This window comes from Leptodactylus fuscus, chromosome 4 (assembly GCF_031893055.1).
Source record: "Leptodactylus fuscus isolate aLepFus1 chromosome 4, aLepFus1.hap2, whole genome shotgun sequence".
NCBI classification, from domain to species: Eukaryota; Metazoa; Chordata; class Amphibia; order Anura; family Leptodactylidae; genus Leptodactylus; species Leptodactylus fuscus.
Genome location: NC_134268.1, coordinates 117,609,904 through 117,627,495, shown reverse-complemented (window position 1 = coordinate 117,627,495; position 17,592 = coordinate 117,609,904). Strand labels below are relative to the sequence as shown.

The 17,592-nt window shown below is 43.6% G+C and overlaps 1 protein-coding gene across 1 annotated transcript in view; it reads right to left on the bottom strand.

Moving 5' to 3' along the window:
• Positions 1-17,592, bottom strand: part of FBXL7 (F-box and leucine rich repeat protein 7) — a 192,732-nt gene that overhangs the window by 105,738 nt on the left and 69,402 nt on the right. The window contains exon 2 of the mRNA XM_075270981.1: positions 7,218-7,307. Coding sequence (XP_075127082.1) covers positions 7,218-7,307 — 90 coding nt within the window. The remainder of the gene's footprint in view (positions 1-7,217; positions 7,308-17,592) is intronic.

The following is a 17,592-nucleotide window of genomic DNA, read 5'->3' as shown; positions in this document are numbered from 1 at the left end:
CGAGGGTGCACTTGAACCCTTGTGCACCCTCAGCTCTGCTACATCAGAGCCGAGGGTGCGCTTGAACCCTTGTGCACACTCTGCTTCATCAAGCTAATAGAATGCATTGGCCAGCGCTGATTGGCCAATGTATTCTATTAGCCTGATGAAGTAGAGCTGAATGTGTGTGCTAAGCACACACATTCAGCTCTACTTCATCGGGCTAATAGAATGCATTGGCCAGCGCTGATTGGCCAGAGTACGGAACTCGACCAATCAGCGCTGGCTCTGCTGGAGGAGGCGGAGTCTAAGATCGCTCCACACCAGTCTCCATTCAGGTCCGACCTTAGACTCCGCCTCCTCCAGCAGAGCCAGCGCTGATTGGCCGAATTCCGTACTCTGGCCAATCAGCACTGGCTAATGCATTGTATTGGCTTGATGAAGCAGTGCTGAATGTGTGTGCTTAGCACACACATTCAGCTCTACTTCATCGGGCTAATAGAATGCATTGGCCAATCAGCGCTGGCCAATGCATTCTATTAGCGTGAACTGAGTTTGCACAGGGGTTCTAGTGCACCCTCGGCTCTGCTACATCAGATTGCTACATCTGATGTAGCAGTGCCGAGTGTGCATCAGATGTGTAGTTGAGCAAAACTGACTCAGCACTGCTAAGTCTCTGCATTCGCATAGGAATGCATTGGCCAGCCTTCGGCCAATCAGCGCTGGCTCTGCCGGAGGAGGCGGAGTCTAAGGTCGGACCTGAATGGAGACTGGTGTGGAGCGATCTTAGACTCCGCCTCCTCCAGCAGAGCCAGCGCTGATTGGTCGAGTTCCGTACTCTGGCCAATCAGCGCTGGCCAATGCATTCTATTAGCCCGATGAAGTAGAGCTGAATGTGTGTGCTTAGCACACACATTCAGCTCTACTTCATCAGGCTAATAGAATACATTGGCCAATCAGCGCTGGCCAATGCATTCTATTAGCTTGATGAAGCAGAGTGTGCACAAGGGTTCAAGCGCACCCTCGGCTCTGATGTAGCAGAGCTGAGGGTGCACAAGGGTTCAAGTGCACCCTCGGCTCTCCTACATCAGAGCCGAGGGTGCGCTTGAACCCTTGTGCAGCCTCGGCTCTGCTACATCAGAGCCGAGGGTGCGCTTGAACCCTTGTGCACACTCTGCTTCATCAAGCTAATAGAATGCATTGGCCAGCACTGATTGGCCAGAGTACGGAATTCGGCCAATCAGCGCTGGCCAATGCATCCCTATGGGAAAAAGTTTATCTCACAAAAATCACAATTACACACCCGATAGAGCCCCAAAAAGTTATTTTTAATAACATTCCCCCCTAAATAAAGGTTATCCCTAGCTATCCCTGCCTGTACAGCTATCCCTGTCTCATAGTCACAAAGTTCACATTCTCATATGACCCGGATTTGAAATCCACTATTCGTCTAAAATGGAGGTCACCTGATTTCGGCAGCCAATGACTTTTTCCAATTTTTTTCAATGCCCCCAGTGTCGTAGTTCCTGTCCCACCTCCCCTGCGCTGTTATTGGTGCAAAAAAGGCGCCAGGGAAGGTGGGAGGGGAATCGAATTTTGGCGCACTTTACCACGTGGTGTTCGATTCGATTCGAACATGGCGAACACCCTGATATCCGATCGAACATGTGTTCGATAGAACACTGTTCGCTCATCTCTATCCAATATGGATCCAAATCCACCCCAGTACCTGCAATTTCATTTCGGCTACACCAGACCCAGAATAAACATCCTTTATCTACTAATGTCAGCTTTCATCCCGCTATCATCTGCTGGTACTGATTTAGAAAATCTGCATGGTGTAAGTGTATTGAAAATGTATCCTCTAGTTTAGACAAGAAAAACAATAGCACTGCCAAATTAATATACGTGTCTTGGGAGGGGATTAATTCGATTTTGATTTCCTTCCCTGGTGTTTGCTTTAAAGCTTTTGGTGTGTTGTTAAAGCTGGACGGTGTGCAGAATGTAACATGATGTCTGTCAACTCTTACAATTGGTTAAACAGGCCGCAACTTCAAACAAACGCACAAAAAAAGATGGAACAGGTTTTATTTTCAGCTGGCACACATATACTTTAATATATTTAGAGTAGAAGTGCTGGATTTTTTGGAGAGGATTGCTCTAGTGTTTTGGAGGTGTATGGTGAATATTTTTTTAATAGAATACAGGCTCTAAAATTCTCCCTAACAATCCTGTAACTGAGCTGTAGCCAGGTAAAATCTGTACTTCGTATCTGTACTGACAGTGTGTAGAGCTGTAGCATTTTCCAAAGGGGAATGGTCACTTCATATTGCTGTATCTCCAGTTTTATACCACCTAGAAAACAGCTTTCATATTCCACCAAGACCACAGCAAAAGCACAGTTATCCCTACTTAACACACACAGTAAGGAATTTCAGATTTATATGCAGCACATAAAAATCACATTCCCAATTGTGTTTTTAAAAGGAAACTGCAATAGGGTTTTTCTTTTCCACCCTATATTTGCCTCAGCATGAAGCTTAAAACCTTAGACTGGTATATATAAATTAACCTTATTCACATTATTAACAAACCCGGAGCATGACTGTATGACTAGATGAAGTTGCTCCTTGTCCTTGTGACTAGTTAGGCTGAAGTTAGTCTAATCCCATCCACACATTGTAGACAAGAATCTGCAGTGGAAATGCTGCGTTTTCAAAAACGTCTGGGTTTTTGCAAATGGCAGCACTTCAATTATACCTGTGGAAACACTGGCGTTTTCCATACATATGTATAATAGGGGCAAAAAGAAAACTGCAGATGAAAACTCTAGGAAAATGCAATGAAAACACTGCAGAAAAAAAAGAAGCTGTATTTACGCAATGAGTTTCCACCACATTTTTTTGCAGTATCTCACTCGTGGGTCCTTAGACGTAAGGTGAATTTCTATAAGGTTTTAAGAGCTTATAGCTTAACCTTTCAGGAACGGAAAGCTTAGTGAGCTGCCGTCATTGACCACAACTCTCTGGATATAATCCTTTAAAGAGAACCTTTCACTACCTTCACCAACTCACTACCTTCTCTAGCCTCCACCATTCCCAAGTAATCAATGCTGTTATTTTGGTGCCTGATACGGTATTTATGCTTTGTACTATCAGGTGAGCGGTGTCAGGTAGGAACAGACAAGCCTCCATAAACAAAATTACCTGCACTACAATTTACATCATGTACCTTATGTACGGCCAATGAATAAAAAGTTTTGTGGAAGCTGCTTTAAAAGCCTCTCATACAGTTTCCTGAGAATGGATGTTACACACACTGGCCTGTAATTACCAGTCTCCTGTAACTACAGCATAATATCTGTTCTTCAGTAAATACAGAGCTAAAGAACCCATTTAGTAGCTCTGCTTTTTCTTGGCCCTGATGACCAATACTCCATTATTATTATTTAGGGGACATATGATAGATATATATACAGTGTATATATATATATATATATATATATATATATATATATATATATATAATTTAAATGGCATCTATTTATCCTCTGTATCACTATTTGACAATAGCTGCTCCCAGTTTATATTCTGAAGTGCAGCCCTTAGCCTGGGAAACCATTTGCCTCTTTCATACTCACTGTCATGCCACTTCTGACATACATACACATGCCACATCTAGTTTTGCCTAATCTTTGCGTAAGAGTGGAAAACACTGCATATTAACAGTTCAATTATATGAAGAATCTAGCCAGGTCTCAGCCACTCCAACTACATGATTATATTCCTTCTGAATCAGGGCTTTAAGCTCCCCCAATTTGCTCGCTAGGTTAATGGCATTTGCGAACACACAGTTTAACTTGTGTAAGCGGATGGCTGGTCAGGTAATGGAGGGGGTGTACATCTCACCCAGTCTACTAAGGTGGGTGAGATGAGAAAACTCCAGAAAGAATGTTTCTCAGCAGATAACTATTGTCTGCTGAGGGTTATTTCAGAGTTCCGGTCACTGGGCTGGATTTTTAGGAATGGCAGGTAAGTTGGTAGTGGGACCTGTCATTCCACCCACCTCCAGTCCACACTTTGGGGATGTTCTGGCAGCGACTCAGCTGCAGAGAGTTGCTCATCAAGGGAGGCTTAAGAAGTCAGCTCCAGCAGCAGACTGGGGGCAGAGGTAGGCTGGAGAGCCAGAGAAAGAGGTCATATTTTTGGAGCTGTGTCCTAAATGATTCAACTGGCTTTTGGATTTCTGTTATTCTAGGTGAGGTAAAGTATTCTATGTTTAGTTAGAGCCTAGCCGGGCAGGTATTTATTTTTGTATTTTGTTGCTGCACTATATTTTTGAGTGAAAATAAAACTCTACCTTTGTTTTGGACTAAAGAAACTGGACTTGTGTGTCTATGCCACCCACCTAGCAACCCCAGACCCTGACACTTGCTATCCAATTTTACACGTACCATTACCAGAAATGAGCATTCTTGAAGTTTTATGGCCAGATTAGTCTATGTTCCGTTGTAACAAATGGACCTACCTATCAACTATTCTAATCCCACCACCACAATCCACTTCTCCACCCACCAATACAGCCTGTCCACTCTCTGACATATTTTCCTCAATATCAATCTGGCCCTCCTCCATTTTTCCTAGTTTAAATGCTGTGCCACCCCCGCTAGAATTCTCTCCCAAAATATTCACAATGCATTTCAAAACTCATAATATGGGGACCTATAAAATACAGTGACTACTCATAATATACATAGGATGCATAATAATGTACATCAATAGATAGGATACCTACTTACCAATATAAAATGACAATACAACATTGCAGACAGCCCAACAGGAGGAGAAAACTGGAGTCTTTGAAGAACATATACTATATGCACATTTCATGAAACTTGCTTTCTCAGGGGATGTACTGCTGTCACATACAGGTTGGATATACAAAGTTACAAAGTTAACCTGAACATCAGCAAATGGATAAACTGCTGCAGCATGATATCTTATCACAGAAGACCGCAAAAGACAATGGGAACAATTTTCAAATACTTTTCATTGGTTTTGTTCCTTTCTATTTTATAAGGTATAATTCTACAGCAATTTAACCAATTTCAGAAGTTCAGGTTAAAGAGGACCTTTCATGTCATCTTCAATGTACGGTTTTATATGCAAAAAAATTTTTTTTTTTAAATCCAGCACACCCAAATCTTCAAAAAAAAGATAAAATGTAACTTTTACTTCATATAAAGATAAAAATCTTACAGCATGGATCCAGTAGATAAGATAAGAAAGCCTACGCGTTTCAAGACCTACATTCTGGTCTCTTAGTCATAGCTATGACTAAGATTTGACTGGATTAAAAAAAAAAATACTTTTTGTATATACTCTATGTCCTATCAGTCTGGGACTTCCGTGCATCCCCCATTATATAGTGCTGTTCCTGGTTTAATTTTAGGGTACAGCGGTTTTTCTCTTTTTTTTTACGGTTTTATATACCACTAGAAAGCGGATAGCACACCGTCTGCTTTCCGGGTATACGCCCCGGTGGTGGAGATATAAATGTTGTTAATTTCGGTAACAATATCTCCCCATTGTAAGAAGGCCTTACAGCTTAGCATCAACACTGGGCTGTGATGAAACCCCCCCCCCCCATTGATGACTGTATTCTTCCACAGCCTTGTACTGTCATAAGGGACGCTCCTTAGAGCTCAGTGTCATCAATGGGCAGTAAGGATCGCCCCCTCTACCAGTACAAGGCTATGTTAGAATACAGTCATGGTGGGGTCATTCCTCATAGCCCAGTGATGACAGTAGGCTTTAAGGCCCACCCTTCTGACAGTGAGGAGATATCGATGCTGAAATGAATGGCAACGATATCTCCAGCACTGGGGCACATTCTGGTAAAGCTGACAATGCACTGTTGATTTTCTAGTGGCATATAAAACTGCACATTGATGACAAGAAAGGTCCTCTTTAACTCTGGTATATCTGTATGTAAGGTGCTGCAATGTGCTGACATTAGGTGATGCATTAGCAGTACATGCATCATAAGACATGTCCTAAATCTGTCTTAACCATATCTGAAAATTTGGTATTTTTCCTATGGCAGCTGCATCAATGTAGTGCTTAAAGTCTCAAGTTCCACAAACGCTAGACACAATTAACCAGACTGTAAATACATCTGATGGTGACAACAATGTAGCCAGCAATTCACTATGTGGGTTTTTGGCTTGTTAGCTGAGGTATTTAGAAGGTCACTATAAAATGATTTCATCCCTTTCTATGCCAGCACAGCACTAACAGAGCAGGGAGGAGGGGATGGTAGGGGAAAAAAAAACATTGAATAAATAACATTCTTGAATTGTTTTAGAGCGAGGCTGGCTGGACGCCACTATGATTCAGCCAATGAGCATACTTCTGGACCCGTTCCACACTGCTATTTTTCCAAATTCCTAAGGTATTAAGATGGGACATGGTGTCTTAGAATGCTCATTGTTCCACTAAAAAGATAGGAGAAATAGAAAAGGATCACAAGAAAGAAATATAGTTTATGACTACAATGTCAGTCCAGCATAGCAGCCACAGGTCACTACTTCTGTAATGGGAAGGGCTGGGCTGTTTTTTTTTGTTACCAGGGAAAGAAAACCAAATGGAAAAAAAAACTAAAGTTGATTTTCACTGTAGCTGGAATGTACAAAGGGAAGCAGAATGAGGAGTAGCCCAGGTCCACAATCTATATATCAATGTGCTCAGCTCCTCCTGCTGTATACACGATGCCTGAAGACTAGACTGGTCACTAGGGGAAATGATAGCAACAGAACAGTAGCAACATCCACACACAATTGTCCATACCATGGTGTCCATAATATACCTTGAACCATAAAACTGGGCCAGACACAAAGCGGAGCCATGAAATAGCTACAACAGCCATAATGACACTACATATCTCTTTCACGTCCCTGTACTAACAGAGGAACTCCACAACCAGGAACTTATGTTTGAGCAGCCATTCAGTTCTATAAATGCTGAATATGTCTCAAAATATTACAGCGAAATACTTTACTAAACAGTCAAACCTTGTGGTTTAATTTCTTTGTTAGTACTTGACAAAATAAAATACTTAGATAAGTGCTTTAGACATTCATCTTTCTGAATACAATAGAGACACACTGCCAATATAGACAGCAAGACTTGACTCCTAGGGCTGGCAATAGTAGCCGGTTATGAAGACCAGATGTGTACCTTCACTAGTAGCCACATTCTTGAGGGCTTTGGTCGGTGTGTGATCTGTACTTGAACTCACGTCGGATGAGATGCTTGAGCTGCCTTTGCCTAAAATGAAGAACAAATAAGATAAGAACCACAAGAACTAATGAGCAAACACAAAACAGAAGGTATACAGTATGTGCTGCTTTGTTTTCACTGTAAATCTGGCTTCACATCCTATCTTTAAAATCATTGATACTATTCTAGTAATCTGCAGAGGAATAATGATTCAAACTCTTTTTCTTACCTCTGTCTGTTTGTGCCTCAAAGTGCCTAATAATGGTGTAAACCCTTACATATCATTGGCATCTCATATCCAGACCATGGCTAAAAGCGCCAAAATGGGTAAGAGTGTATAGCCTATTCTGACCTTAATTTCTAGTCCAGTTCATAAGGATGTCTCCTCTTTAATAATATATAAATGCAATACACATGTATAACACTGAGACAATAGACTATATTAATATGTATATAATATAGAAGAAACTCACTCTAAAATGAACGAAAGTCAGAACAGTGGGTGTCAATGTTTAACACTTTTCTTTACTAATTAATCCCTTGGCATAAGCTTAAATGCCTTTTCACGTGTTTTTTTTTTAACCGGATTTTGACAAAGACTCCGCCTCAGAATCCGGCTCCAAAAAACACCTCCCATTGACTTCAATGGGAGCCGTTCACTTCTTTTTTCCACTAGCATTTTTTTTGCCGCTCGTGGAAAAAATAAGCGAGCTGCCCTTTCTTGCCACGAATTCTGTGGCAGAATACGCTGCAGCATCCGCGGCGCAACACTCCCTTCCGACTAGGCCCATCCATTTGGGCCTAGTCCAGAGTGGAATGCCGTGACTGGATGCTATTGCACTGCACCGGCATCCAGCCGCGCCTAGCTGTGTTTTGGACCGGTCCAAAAATCCCTATATGTACTTGCCCCTAAGAAGACATGACATACTACCATCAGACATATTTCCTGATAATAGTATAAAGTTCAACTGAAACATAATACCGTATTTTGCGGACTATAATACGCACTGGACTATAAGGCGCATTACCCATGAGCGCCTTATAGTCCTGTCTAAGTTCATATATAAGTTCATAACCAAAGTATTGAATGGATGATATATAAACCCAAACTTAAGGAAACCACCAAGGCAGTAGTGGGAAATATTAAAGGCGAGGTCTAGTAACTTATTTTATGGAAATAATTGTTGACCAATTCCTTTAACAATAATTATACAAAAGTATCCCAGCCATGTAATGTTTGCATGGCTGTCCAAAGTGTATGTTCTCTGGCAAACTTTAGAGATACAAGATAAAACATAGCTTAAGCAATTCCTAACGCTTATCTCCTGGTGAGCATACGGTCAGAGAGTCTGTTTATTAAGGAGCTATATATTTCCTAGGTTCAATGGCCCATTTAGGCAGTTAATGATGCAACAAAAATAGCCATGTGTGGAACATAAATCTAGAAACAGGGATGTGATGAGTAGAAATTGCTTAAATTCCTCTGCGAATAGACCGCACAGGCATCACACAACAAATATTTTTGTATCTCTTAAAGATTGTAATTTCATTTAAGGCTTTCACAGTCCCTCCAAGTCCTTAGTTTAAACACTCCTCCAACGGAATAGCCATCTTTTCCCCAGCACAACTCCATTGAGATGGAGCCCATCTCTACCATAGAACCTGTAGCCTACAGCCCAATTCTGCCCATTTCTCCAAGAACCCAAACCCCTCCTTCCTACACCAGCTCTTGAGCCACTTGTTTACCTCCCTAATCTGCTGTGTGAGCTCTTGAGCCACTTGTTTACCTCCATAATGCTCCTGCTGTGTGGCCCACGGTACAGGTAGTTTTTACAAAAAATCCACTTTGGACACCCTTGTTTTCAGCTTTATTCTTAGATCCTGAAATAATTTTTAAAAGACGTTCCACCTACCACTAGCTTTGTCATTCGTGTCAAAGTGGAACATGACCGCTGGATCCCCACCAGACCCATCCAGTAATCCATCAACCCAATCCGCAATGTGTTGAACTCAAGCCCCAGGAAGGCAACACACTGTTTGACGAATCTGGTCTTTGTGACTTATTGCCCTATCTGTTTTCCTATTCATTGAATCCCCCATTACCAGCACCTGTCTAGTTGGCTGTGCATTCCTATCCCCTTTCTTACTGGAGCAGCAAGTAAAATAAAGCTATTCAAAGGGTGGACAAGGGAGCAGTGAGCATTTAGCACTGCTGTGGATGTATTTGCAGATAATTTTTAGACGCTGGATAACCCCTTTAAAAACAGTGATCCTATTGTCCCTGACACCTTACACAGCTCTGTACACTGAAATATAAAAAAAGTTACAGGTGTCAGAATATGTTGAATCAAAAGAAACATTTTTTTCTTGAAAACTTAGAATTTTTGTAATGTTATTAAAATATGAAAAACATAGAAATCTGGTATTACCATGATCATACCGAACCGGAAAATAAAGCTAACATAGCATTTTTACTGCACAGTAAAAGCCATAATTACAAAACCCATAAGAAAATGGTGATACTCTTTTTTTTTTTTTTTTCAATTCCACCTCATTCAGAATTTTTTTCCCTGCTTCCCAGTACATTGTACAGAATAATAAAATGGTACTGTTTTGAAGTACATCTTGTCACACAAAAAAAGCGCCCTCATATAACTAAGTAAACTGAAAAATTAGAATGTTATAAGCTTTCTAATGCAGGGAGTAAAAAATAAATACGCAATAATGTAAAATGTCTGTGTCACATAAGGGTTAATATGCAAAATACTGTTATGTTCCCATTGTATGGTACTATCCATCGAAAATATTAGCATAAGCAAACAACGTGCACTAACAAAGGTTGTGCTCATATTTGTGTTCGGTCCATTGGGCACCATTAGGGGTTGAAACAACAACACATACTGTATGTGAACATAATGAAGACATATTCTATATGGTGCCTAGGGCAGTATGAACTGCAGGTATGACCCTGTATGGTGTAGCATATAAAGACATCTGTCAAACTGCAAATGAGAGCAAACGTAATGCAGAAACTGGGTATGCAGGGAATCCTAGGAAATCAGCTCTGGATAAGCAGGGTATATAAGCAAAGCAATGTTTTATATATCTCATGGAAGTAGAAAACACAATGGAAAGCTAAAGTTTCAAACAATTTGCATATTTTTAAACAACATGAAAAGAAAAAGAGAAATTCTGCTTTCTCCTAAGTTACTCAATGGTGAAGCTTAAAGGGGTATTCCCATCACGCTTGTTCACCAACCTGCAGGCTGTTGTGCTCTATTCACTTCCTGCTTTTCTCGGCACATTGGTGGGCAGGGTTTCACTTGCACAGGATTGGTTGTAAATGAATTACCACAGTGTGAAGCTGATGTAGCAGAGCTGGATTTGAGTCAGTTTGCATTACATATAGAGGTAACGGACTCCCTATCTCAGCCCTTATCAGCCAAATTCAATTAAACCGACTGATAAGAACCCAGAAATCTCGGAGCTCTCACCTCCCCTATCTGAGAAGCTCCGCCTACTTATCAGACACAAACAGCTCAGAGCTGCTCCCAACCCCTCCCTCCCCCCCCTGAGAGCAGGCAGCTACATCACTTGACAAATGAGCAGATAATCCCAAGGGCCATAGAAATGGAGTGTAAACAATGAAGTGAATAAATTAAGATAGCGGCCAAACAAAGCAGTTTTGATAAAGCAATGCATTTAGGAACAGTCTTAAATCCACATAAATTAGCAGTATAGATAGGATCCTGGTGATGGGACAACCCCTTTAAATTTTTGCCCTGACTTCTATTATCACAGCCAGAGCACAGGCTATAACTAGGAGACAGTATGAAATACAGGCAGAACATACGTTTTTTTTTATATACATTGGTTAAAAAAAATCCATACAATCTTAAAAGAATTAGATGGGAAGAGTGTGATTTTTTTTTTTTTTACTAGTTATATAATCTTCATAATAAACTGGTGAAATATTTGATGACTTTAAGACGTGTGTAATCAGAAGAATGCTAAGCAGAGACTTCCTGCCTGCAATTCCAATCACACATTCCTTGTGGTTTGTCTACTATGCCTCATTCCGATAATACCCAAATACATACTGTACATCTATAATAGGCCTTTTTATAGCTTTTACTGAAGACTGACATGAAAACGCTCCTTTTTGGGTTTCATAGTATTTTGACTTCAATGCCAAATACCATTACTGGACAAACGTTTTGGGAATCCTACACATTATACCCACAGGAACTTTTATGACACCCCATTCTAAATGCACAGGCATTAATATTGAGTTGAACCTCCCTCCCCTTCTCCTGGGCCTTGTTTGCCCAGATCTGCCTGATTCCTGTGTATAACCTCTGTCTGTCCCCAACCTGTGAAACAGAGCTCTTTTTTCGGGGACACTGCACACCTTCTGCTTACCACAGATCTTTGGAGCAAACTAAACCACTCGTTTGCCTGAACCACTGGTTTCTATGGTCTTTGACCATCCACCAACCACACCAGAACCGAGAGGTAGTGACCCTGTAGTACTACTTAGATAACCCCCTTGGGAGTGGCCCAAAGTTACACCAGTTAGGTGGCACTGCGGGTAAACCTCCACTGTTCATTACAGGTATGATGAAGCATTAAGATTTTGCTTCACTGGAACTAAGGAGTCTACTCTAACCCCTGAAAAACAAACCCATACCATTATCCCACCTCCACCAAATTTTACAGCCATCACAAAGCAGAGAAGTAACTAATTCTCTTGTGGCATTTGCCAAACCTAGACACTGTCCAGAGAAAACATTTCCACGCTGTGTCTTGTGTAGCTGCTTAACTTTAACTGGATTGCATAGTATAATAGGAGCACAATAAAGAAAAACGTATAAGGACACTGTCACCTACGTTTGAAACAAAAAATACCAAGAGGTATAAAGCTCCAACTCCAGGACTGTGCAGTGAGCCAGAATACAAATATAATATAATATATAAACTTTTTTTTTTTTTAAATCCCTGTAGAGAAAGGTTTAAAGGGGTTTTCCACACCCAAATTAATTTACCTACTAATGACCTAGCCAATATGTAATCTGTGGGGGTTCAAAACCCGTACAGATCAGTTTTTCCGGCAGCCTCGAGGTGCTGAAGCCTGTGCAATAGAGTATGTGCACGTTGCTCTTATTCAAGTAATAGGAGTGGCGGTGCAATTCCCTGGAACCACTACTATGCAAGGCACGGAGGCTGCCTTTTATTATTTGAACAGAAAAAGCGTGCTTAATTAAATGCAAATGCCTTCCTGGGATCTAAAAGTTCCTGTGGACAACAATATGTTGGAGAAACCATCAGGGAGTTCTGCAGGTACATTAGGCACCACATCAATGATACTTGCAGAAATGAAGTCACACCAGTGGCACAACATGTCTACAAAGTCCACTATGACGACCCTACACATCTCCGGTTCCAGGGTATGGAGTTGGCTACTCCCTCCCCAGGGTAGGATGTCTGATGTCAGAGAATTCCTGAAAAAAAAAAAAAAAAAAGAAGGCCGCTGGATTTTTACCCTTAGAACAGTTAAATCTGACTGCCTTACGCCTGGTTCACATCTGTTTTTGGTAATCCGTTCGGAGAGTCCGAATAGGCACCCCCCCTCCCCGAACGGAATGCCAAACGCACTGGCAAGCGGTGTGCAGTGAAAGACTCGTATGGGGTCAGTGTGCTCTCCGCGTGATGTCTGCATGGAATATGCTAACAGAAAAGTAATTTGTGATCTACTTTCATGATTCATGCAGGCAGCGCGCGGAAAGCACACAGATCCCATTATAGTCTGAGGCAGGCATGTCAAACTCTGGGTACCCAGAGGGCCACATGAGTAACAAGAGGTTGTTGCGAGGGCCGCACACAGCAGCTAATGGCTAGGGCCTAGGGGACTGATCACTAATACCATGCATCGCAAAAATCCGGCATTTCTATTGCAGGCTACATAGAGTAGCCTACAATAGAAAGTATAGAATGACAGGCTGGAGCCTCACAAGGCTCCCGCCTGCCATAAAAATGCACGCAGGCCCCAAATCTTGCTCCGGGTGCCTGTGATTGCTGGTAAGATGGCACCTTAGTTAATGTGTTGGAGTGCTGGGGAAGGGTTGGAGTGCTGTGGGGGGGGGGGTGCTGGGGAAGGGGGGGCTGGAGGAGGGGGGGTTTTGGATGTCTGGCCCTTCCTTGGGCCTGAGGACTGTTTTTTCCCACCCACTTGTAATTCTTGCACTTGGGGGTTAATAGGAGCACTACAGACTGTAATGCTCCAATTAACCCCCAAGTGAAAGAATTACAAGGTGAGTGGGAAAAAAACAGTCCTCAAGCCCAAGGAAGGGCCAGACAGACATCAAAAAGCCCCCCTCCCCAGCACCCCATATACACTCACCGGCCACTTTATTAGGTACACCATGCTAGTAACGGGTTGGACCCCCTTTTGCCTTCGGAACTGCCTCAATTCTTCGTGGCATAGATTCAACAAGGTGCTGGAAGCATTCCTCAGAGATTTTGGTCCATATTGACATGATGGCATCACACAGTTGCCGCAGATTTGTCGGCTGCACATCCATGATGCGAATCTCCCGTTCCACCACATCCCAAAGATGCTCTATTGGATTGAGATCTGGTGACTGTGGAGGCCATTGGAGTACAGTGAACTCATTGTCATGTTCAAGAAACCAGTCTGAGATGATTCCAGCTTTATGACATGGCGCATTATCCTGCTGAAAGTAGCCATCAGATGTTGGGTACATTGTGGTCATAAAGGGATGGACATGGTCAGCAACAATACTCAGGTAGGCTTTGGCGTTGCAACGATGCTCAATTGGTACCAAGGGGCCCAAAGAGTGCCAAGAAAATATTCCCCACACCATGAAACCACCACCACCAGCCTGAACCGTTGATACAAGGCACGATGGATCCATGCTTTCATGTTGTTGACGCCAAATTCTGACCCTACCATCCGAATGTCACAGCAGAAATCGAGACTCATCAGACCAGGCAACGTTTTTCCAATCTTCAATTGTCCAATTTCGATGAGCTTGTGCAAATTGTAGCCTCAGTTTCCTGTTCTTAGCTGAAAGGAGTGGCACCCGGTGTGGTCTTCTGCTGCTGTAGCCCATCTGCCTCAAAGTTCGACGTACTGTGCGTTCAGAGATGCTCTTCTGGCTACCTTGGTTGTAACGGGTGGCTATTTGAGTCACTGTTGCCTTTCTATCAGCTCGAACCAGTCTGGCCATTCTCCTCTGACCTCTGGCATCAACAACGCATTTCCGCCCACAGAACTGCCGCTCACTGGATGTTTTTTCTTTTTCGGACCATTCTCTGTAAACCCTAGAGATGGTTGTGCGTGAAAATCCCAGTAGATCAGCAGTTTCTGAAATACTCAGACCAGCCCTTCTGGCACCAACAACCATGCCACGTTCAAAGGCACTCAAATCACCTTTCTTCCCCATACTGATGCTCGGTTTGAACTGCAGGAGATTGTCTTGACCATGTCTACATGCCTAAATGCACTGAGTTGCCGCCATGTGATTGGCTGATTAGAAATTAAGTGTTAACGAGTAGAGATGAGCGAACAGTGTTCTATCGAACACATGTTCGATCGGATATCAGGGTGTTCGCCATGTTCGAATCGAATCGAACACCACGTGGTAAAGTGCGCCAAAATTCGATTCCCCTCCCACCTTCCCTGGCGCCTTTTTTGCACCAATAACAGCGCAGGGGAGGTGGGACAGGAACTACGACACCGGGGGCATTGAAAAAAATTGGAAAAAGTCATTGGCTGCCGAAATCAGGTGACCTCCATTTTAGACGAATAGTGGATTTCAAATCCGGGTCATATGAGAATGTGAACTTTGTGACTATGAGACAGGGATAGCTGTACAGGCAGGGATAGCTAGGGATAACCTTTATTTAGGGGGGAATGTTATTAAAAATAACTTTTTGGGGCTCTATCGGGTGTGTAATTGTGATTTTTGTGAGATAAACTTTTTCCCATAGGGATGCATTGGCCAGCGCTGATTGGCCGAATTCCGTACTCTGGCCAATCAGCGCTGGCCAATGCATTCTATTAGCTTGATGAAGCAGAGTGTGCACAAGGGTTCAAGCGCACCCTCGGCTCTGATGTAGCAGAGCCGAGGCTGCACAAGGGTTCAAGCGCACCCTCGGCTCTGATGTAGGAGAGCCGAGGGTGCACTTGAACCCTTGTGCACCCTCAGCTCTGCTACATCAGAGCCGAGGGTGCGCTTGAACCCTTGTGCACACTCTGCTTCATCAAGCTAATAGAATGCATTGGCCAGCGCTGATTGGCCAATGTATTCTATTAGCCTGATGAAGTAGAGCTGAATGTGTGTGCTAAGCACACACATTCAGCTCTACTTCATCGGGCTAATAGAATGCATTGGCCAGCGCTGATTGGCCAGAGTACGGAACTCGACCAATCAGCGCTGGCTCTGCTGGAGGAGGCGGAGTCTAAGATCGCTCCACACCAGTCTCCATTCAGGTCCGACCTTAGACTCCGCCTCCTTCGGCAGAGCCAGCGCTGATTGGCCGAAGGCTGGCCAATGCATTCCTATGCGAATGCAGAGACTTAGCAGTGCTGAGTCAGTTTTGCTCAACTACACATCTGATGCACACTCGGCACTGCTACATCAGATGTAGCAATCTGATGTAGCAGAGCCGAGGGTGCACTAGAACCCCTGTGCAAACTCAGTTCACGCTAATAGAATGCATTGGCCAGCGCTGATTGGCCAATGCATTCTATTAGCTCGATGAAGTAGAGCTGAATGTGTGTGCTAAGCACACACATTCAGCACTGCTTCATCAAGCCAATACAATGCATTAGCCAGTGCTGATTGGCCAGAGTACGGAATTCGGCCAATCAGCGCTGGCCAATGCATTCTATTAGCCCGATGAAGTAGAGCTGAATGTGTGTGCTAAGCACACACATTCAGCACTGCTTCATCAAGCCAATACAATGCATTAGCCAGTGCTGATTGGCCAGAGTACGGAATTCGGCCAATCAGCGCTGGCTCTGCTGGAGGAGGCGGAGTCTAAGATCGCTCCACACCAGTCTCCATTCAGGTCCGACCTTAGACTCCGCCTCCTCCAGCAGAGCCAGCGCTGATTGGCCGAATTCCGTACTCTGGCCAATCAGCACTGGCTAATGCATTGTATTGGCTTGATGAAGCGGTGCTGAATGTGTGTGCTTAGCACACACATTCAGCTCTACTTCATCGGGCTAATAGAATGCATTGGCCAGCGCTGATTGGCCGAATTCCGTACTCTGGCCAATCAGCACTGGCTAATGCATTGTATTGGCTTGATGAAGCGGTGCTGAATGTGTGTGCTTAGCACACACATTCAGCTCTACTTCATCGGGCTAATAGAATGCATTGGCCAGCGCTGATTGGCCGAATTCCGTACTCTGGCCAATCAGCACTGGCTAATGCATTGTATTGGCTTGATGAAGCGGTGCTGAATGTGTGTGCTTAGCACACACATTCAGCTCTACTTCATCGGGCTAATAGAATGCATTGGCCAATCAGCGCTGGCCAATGCATTCTATTAGCGTGAACTGAGTTTGCACAGGGGTTCTAGTGCACCCTCGGCTCTGCTACATCAGATTGCTACATCTGATGTAGCAGTGCCGAGTGTGCATCAGATGTGTAGTTGAGCAAAACTGACTCAGCACTGCTAAGTCTGCATTCGCATAGGAATGCATTGGCCAGCCTTCGGCCAATCAGCGCTGGCTCTGCCGGAGGAGGCGGAGTCTAAGGTCGGACCTGAATGGAGACTGGTGTGGAGCGATCTTAGACTCCGCCTCCTCCAGCAGAGCCAGCGCTGATTGGCCGAATTCCGTACTCTGGCCAATCAGCACTGGCTAATGCATTGTATTGGCTTGATGAAGCAGTGCTGAATGTGTGTGCTTAGCACACACATTCAGCTCTACTTCATCGGGCTAATAGAATGCATTGGCCAGCGCTGATTGGCCGAATTCCGTACTCTGGCCAATCAGCACTGGCTAATGCATTGTATTGGCTTGATGAAGCGGTGCTGAATGTGTGTGCTTAGCACACACATTCAGCTCTACTTCATCGGGCTAATAGAATGCATTGGCCAATCAGCGCTGGCCAATGCATTCTATTAGCGTGAACTGAGTTTGCACAGGGGTTCTAGTGCACCCTCGGCTCTGCTACATCAGATTGCTACATCTGATGTAGCAGTGCCGAGTGTGCATCAGATGTGTAGTTGAGCAAAACTGACTCAGCACTGCTAAGTCTGCATTCGCATAGGAATGCATTGGCCAGCCTTCGGCCAA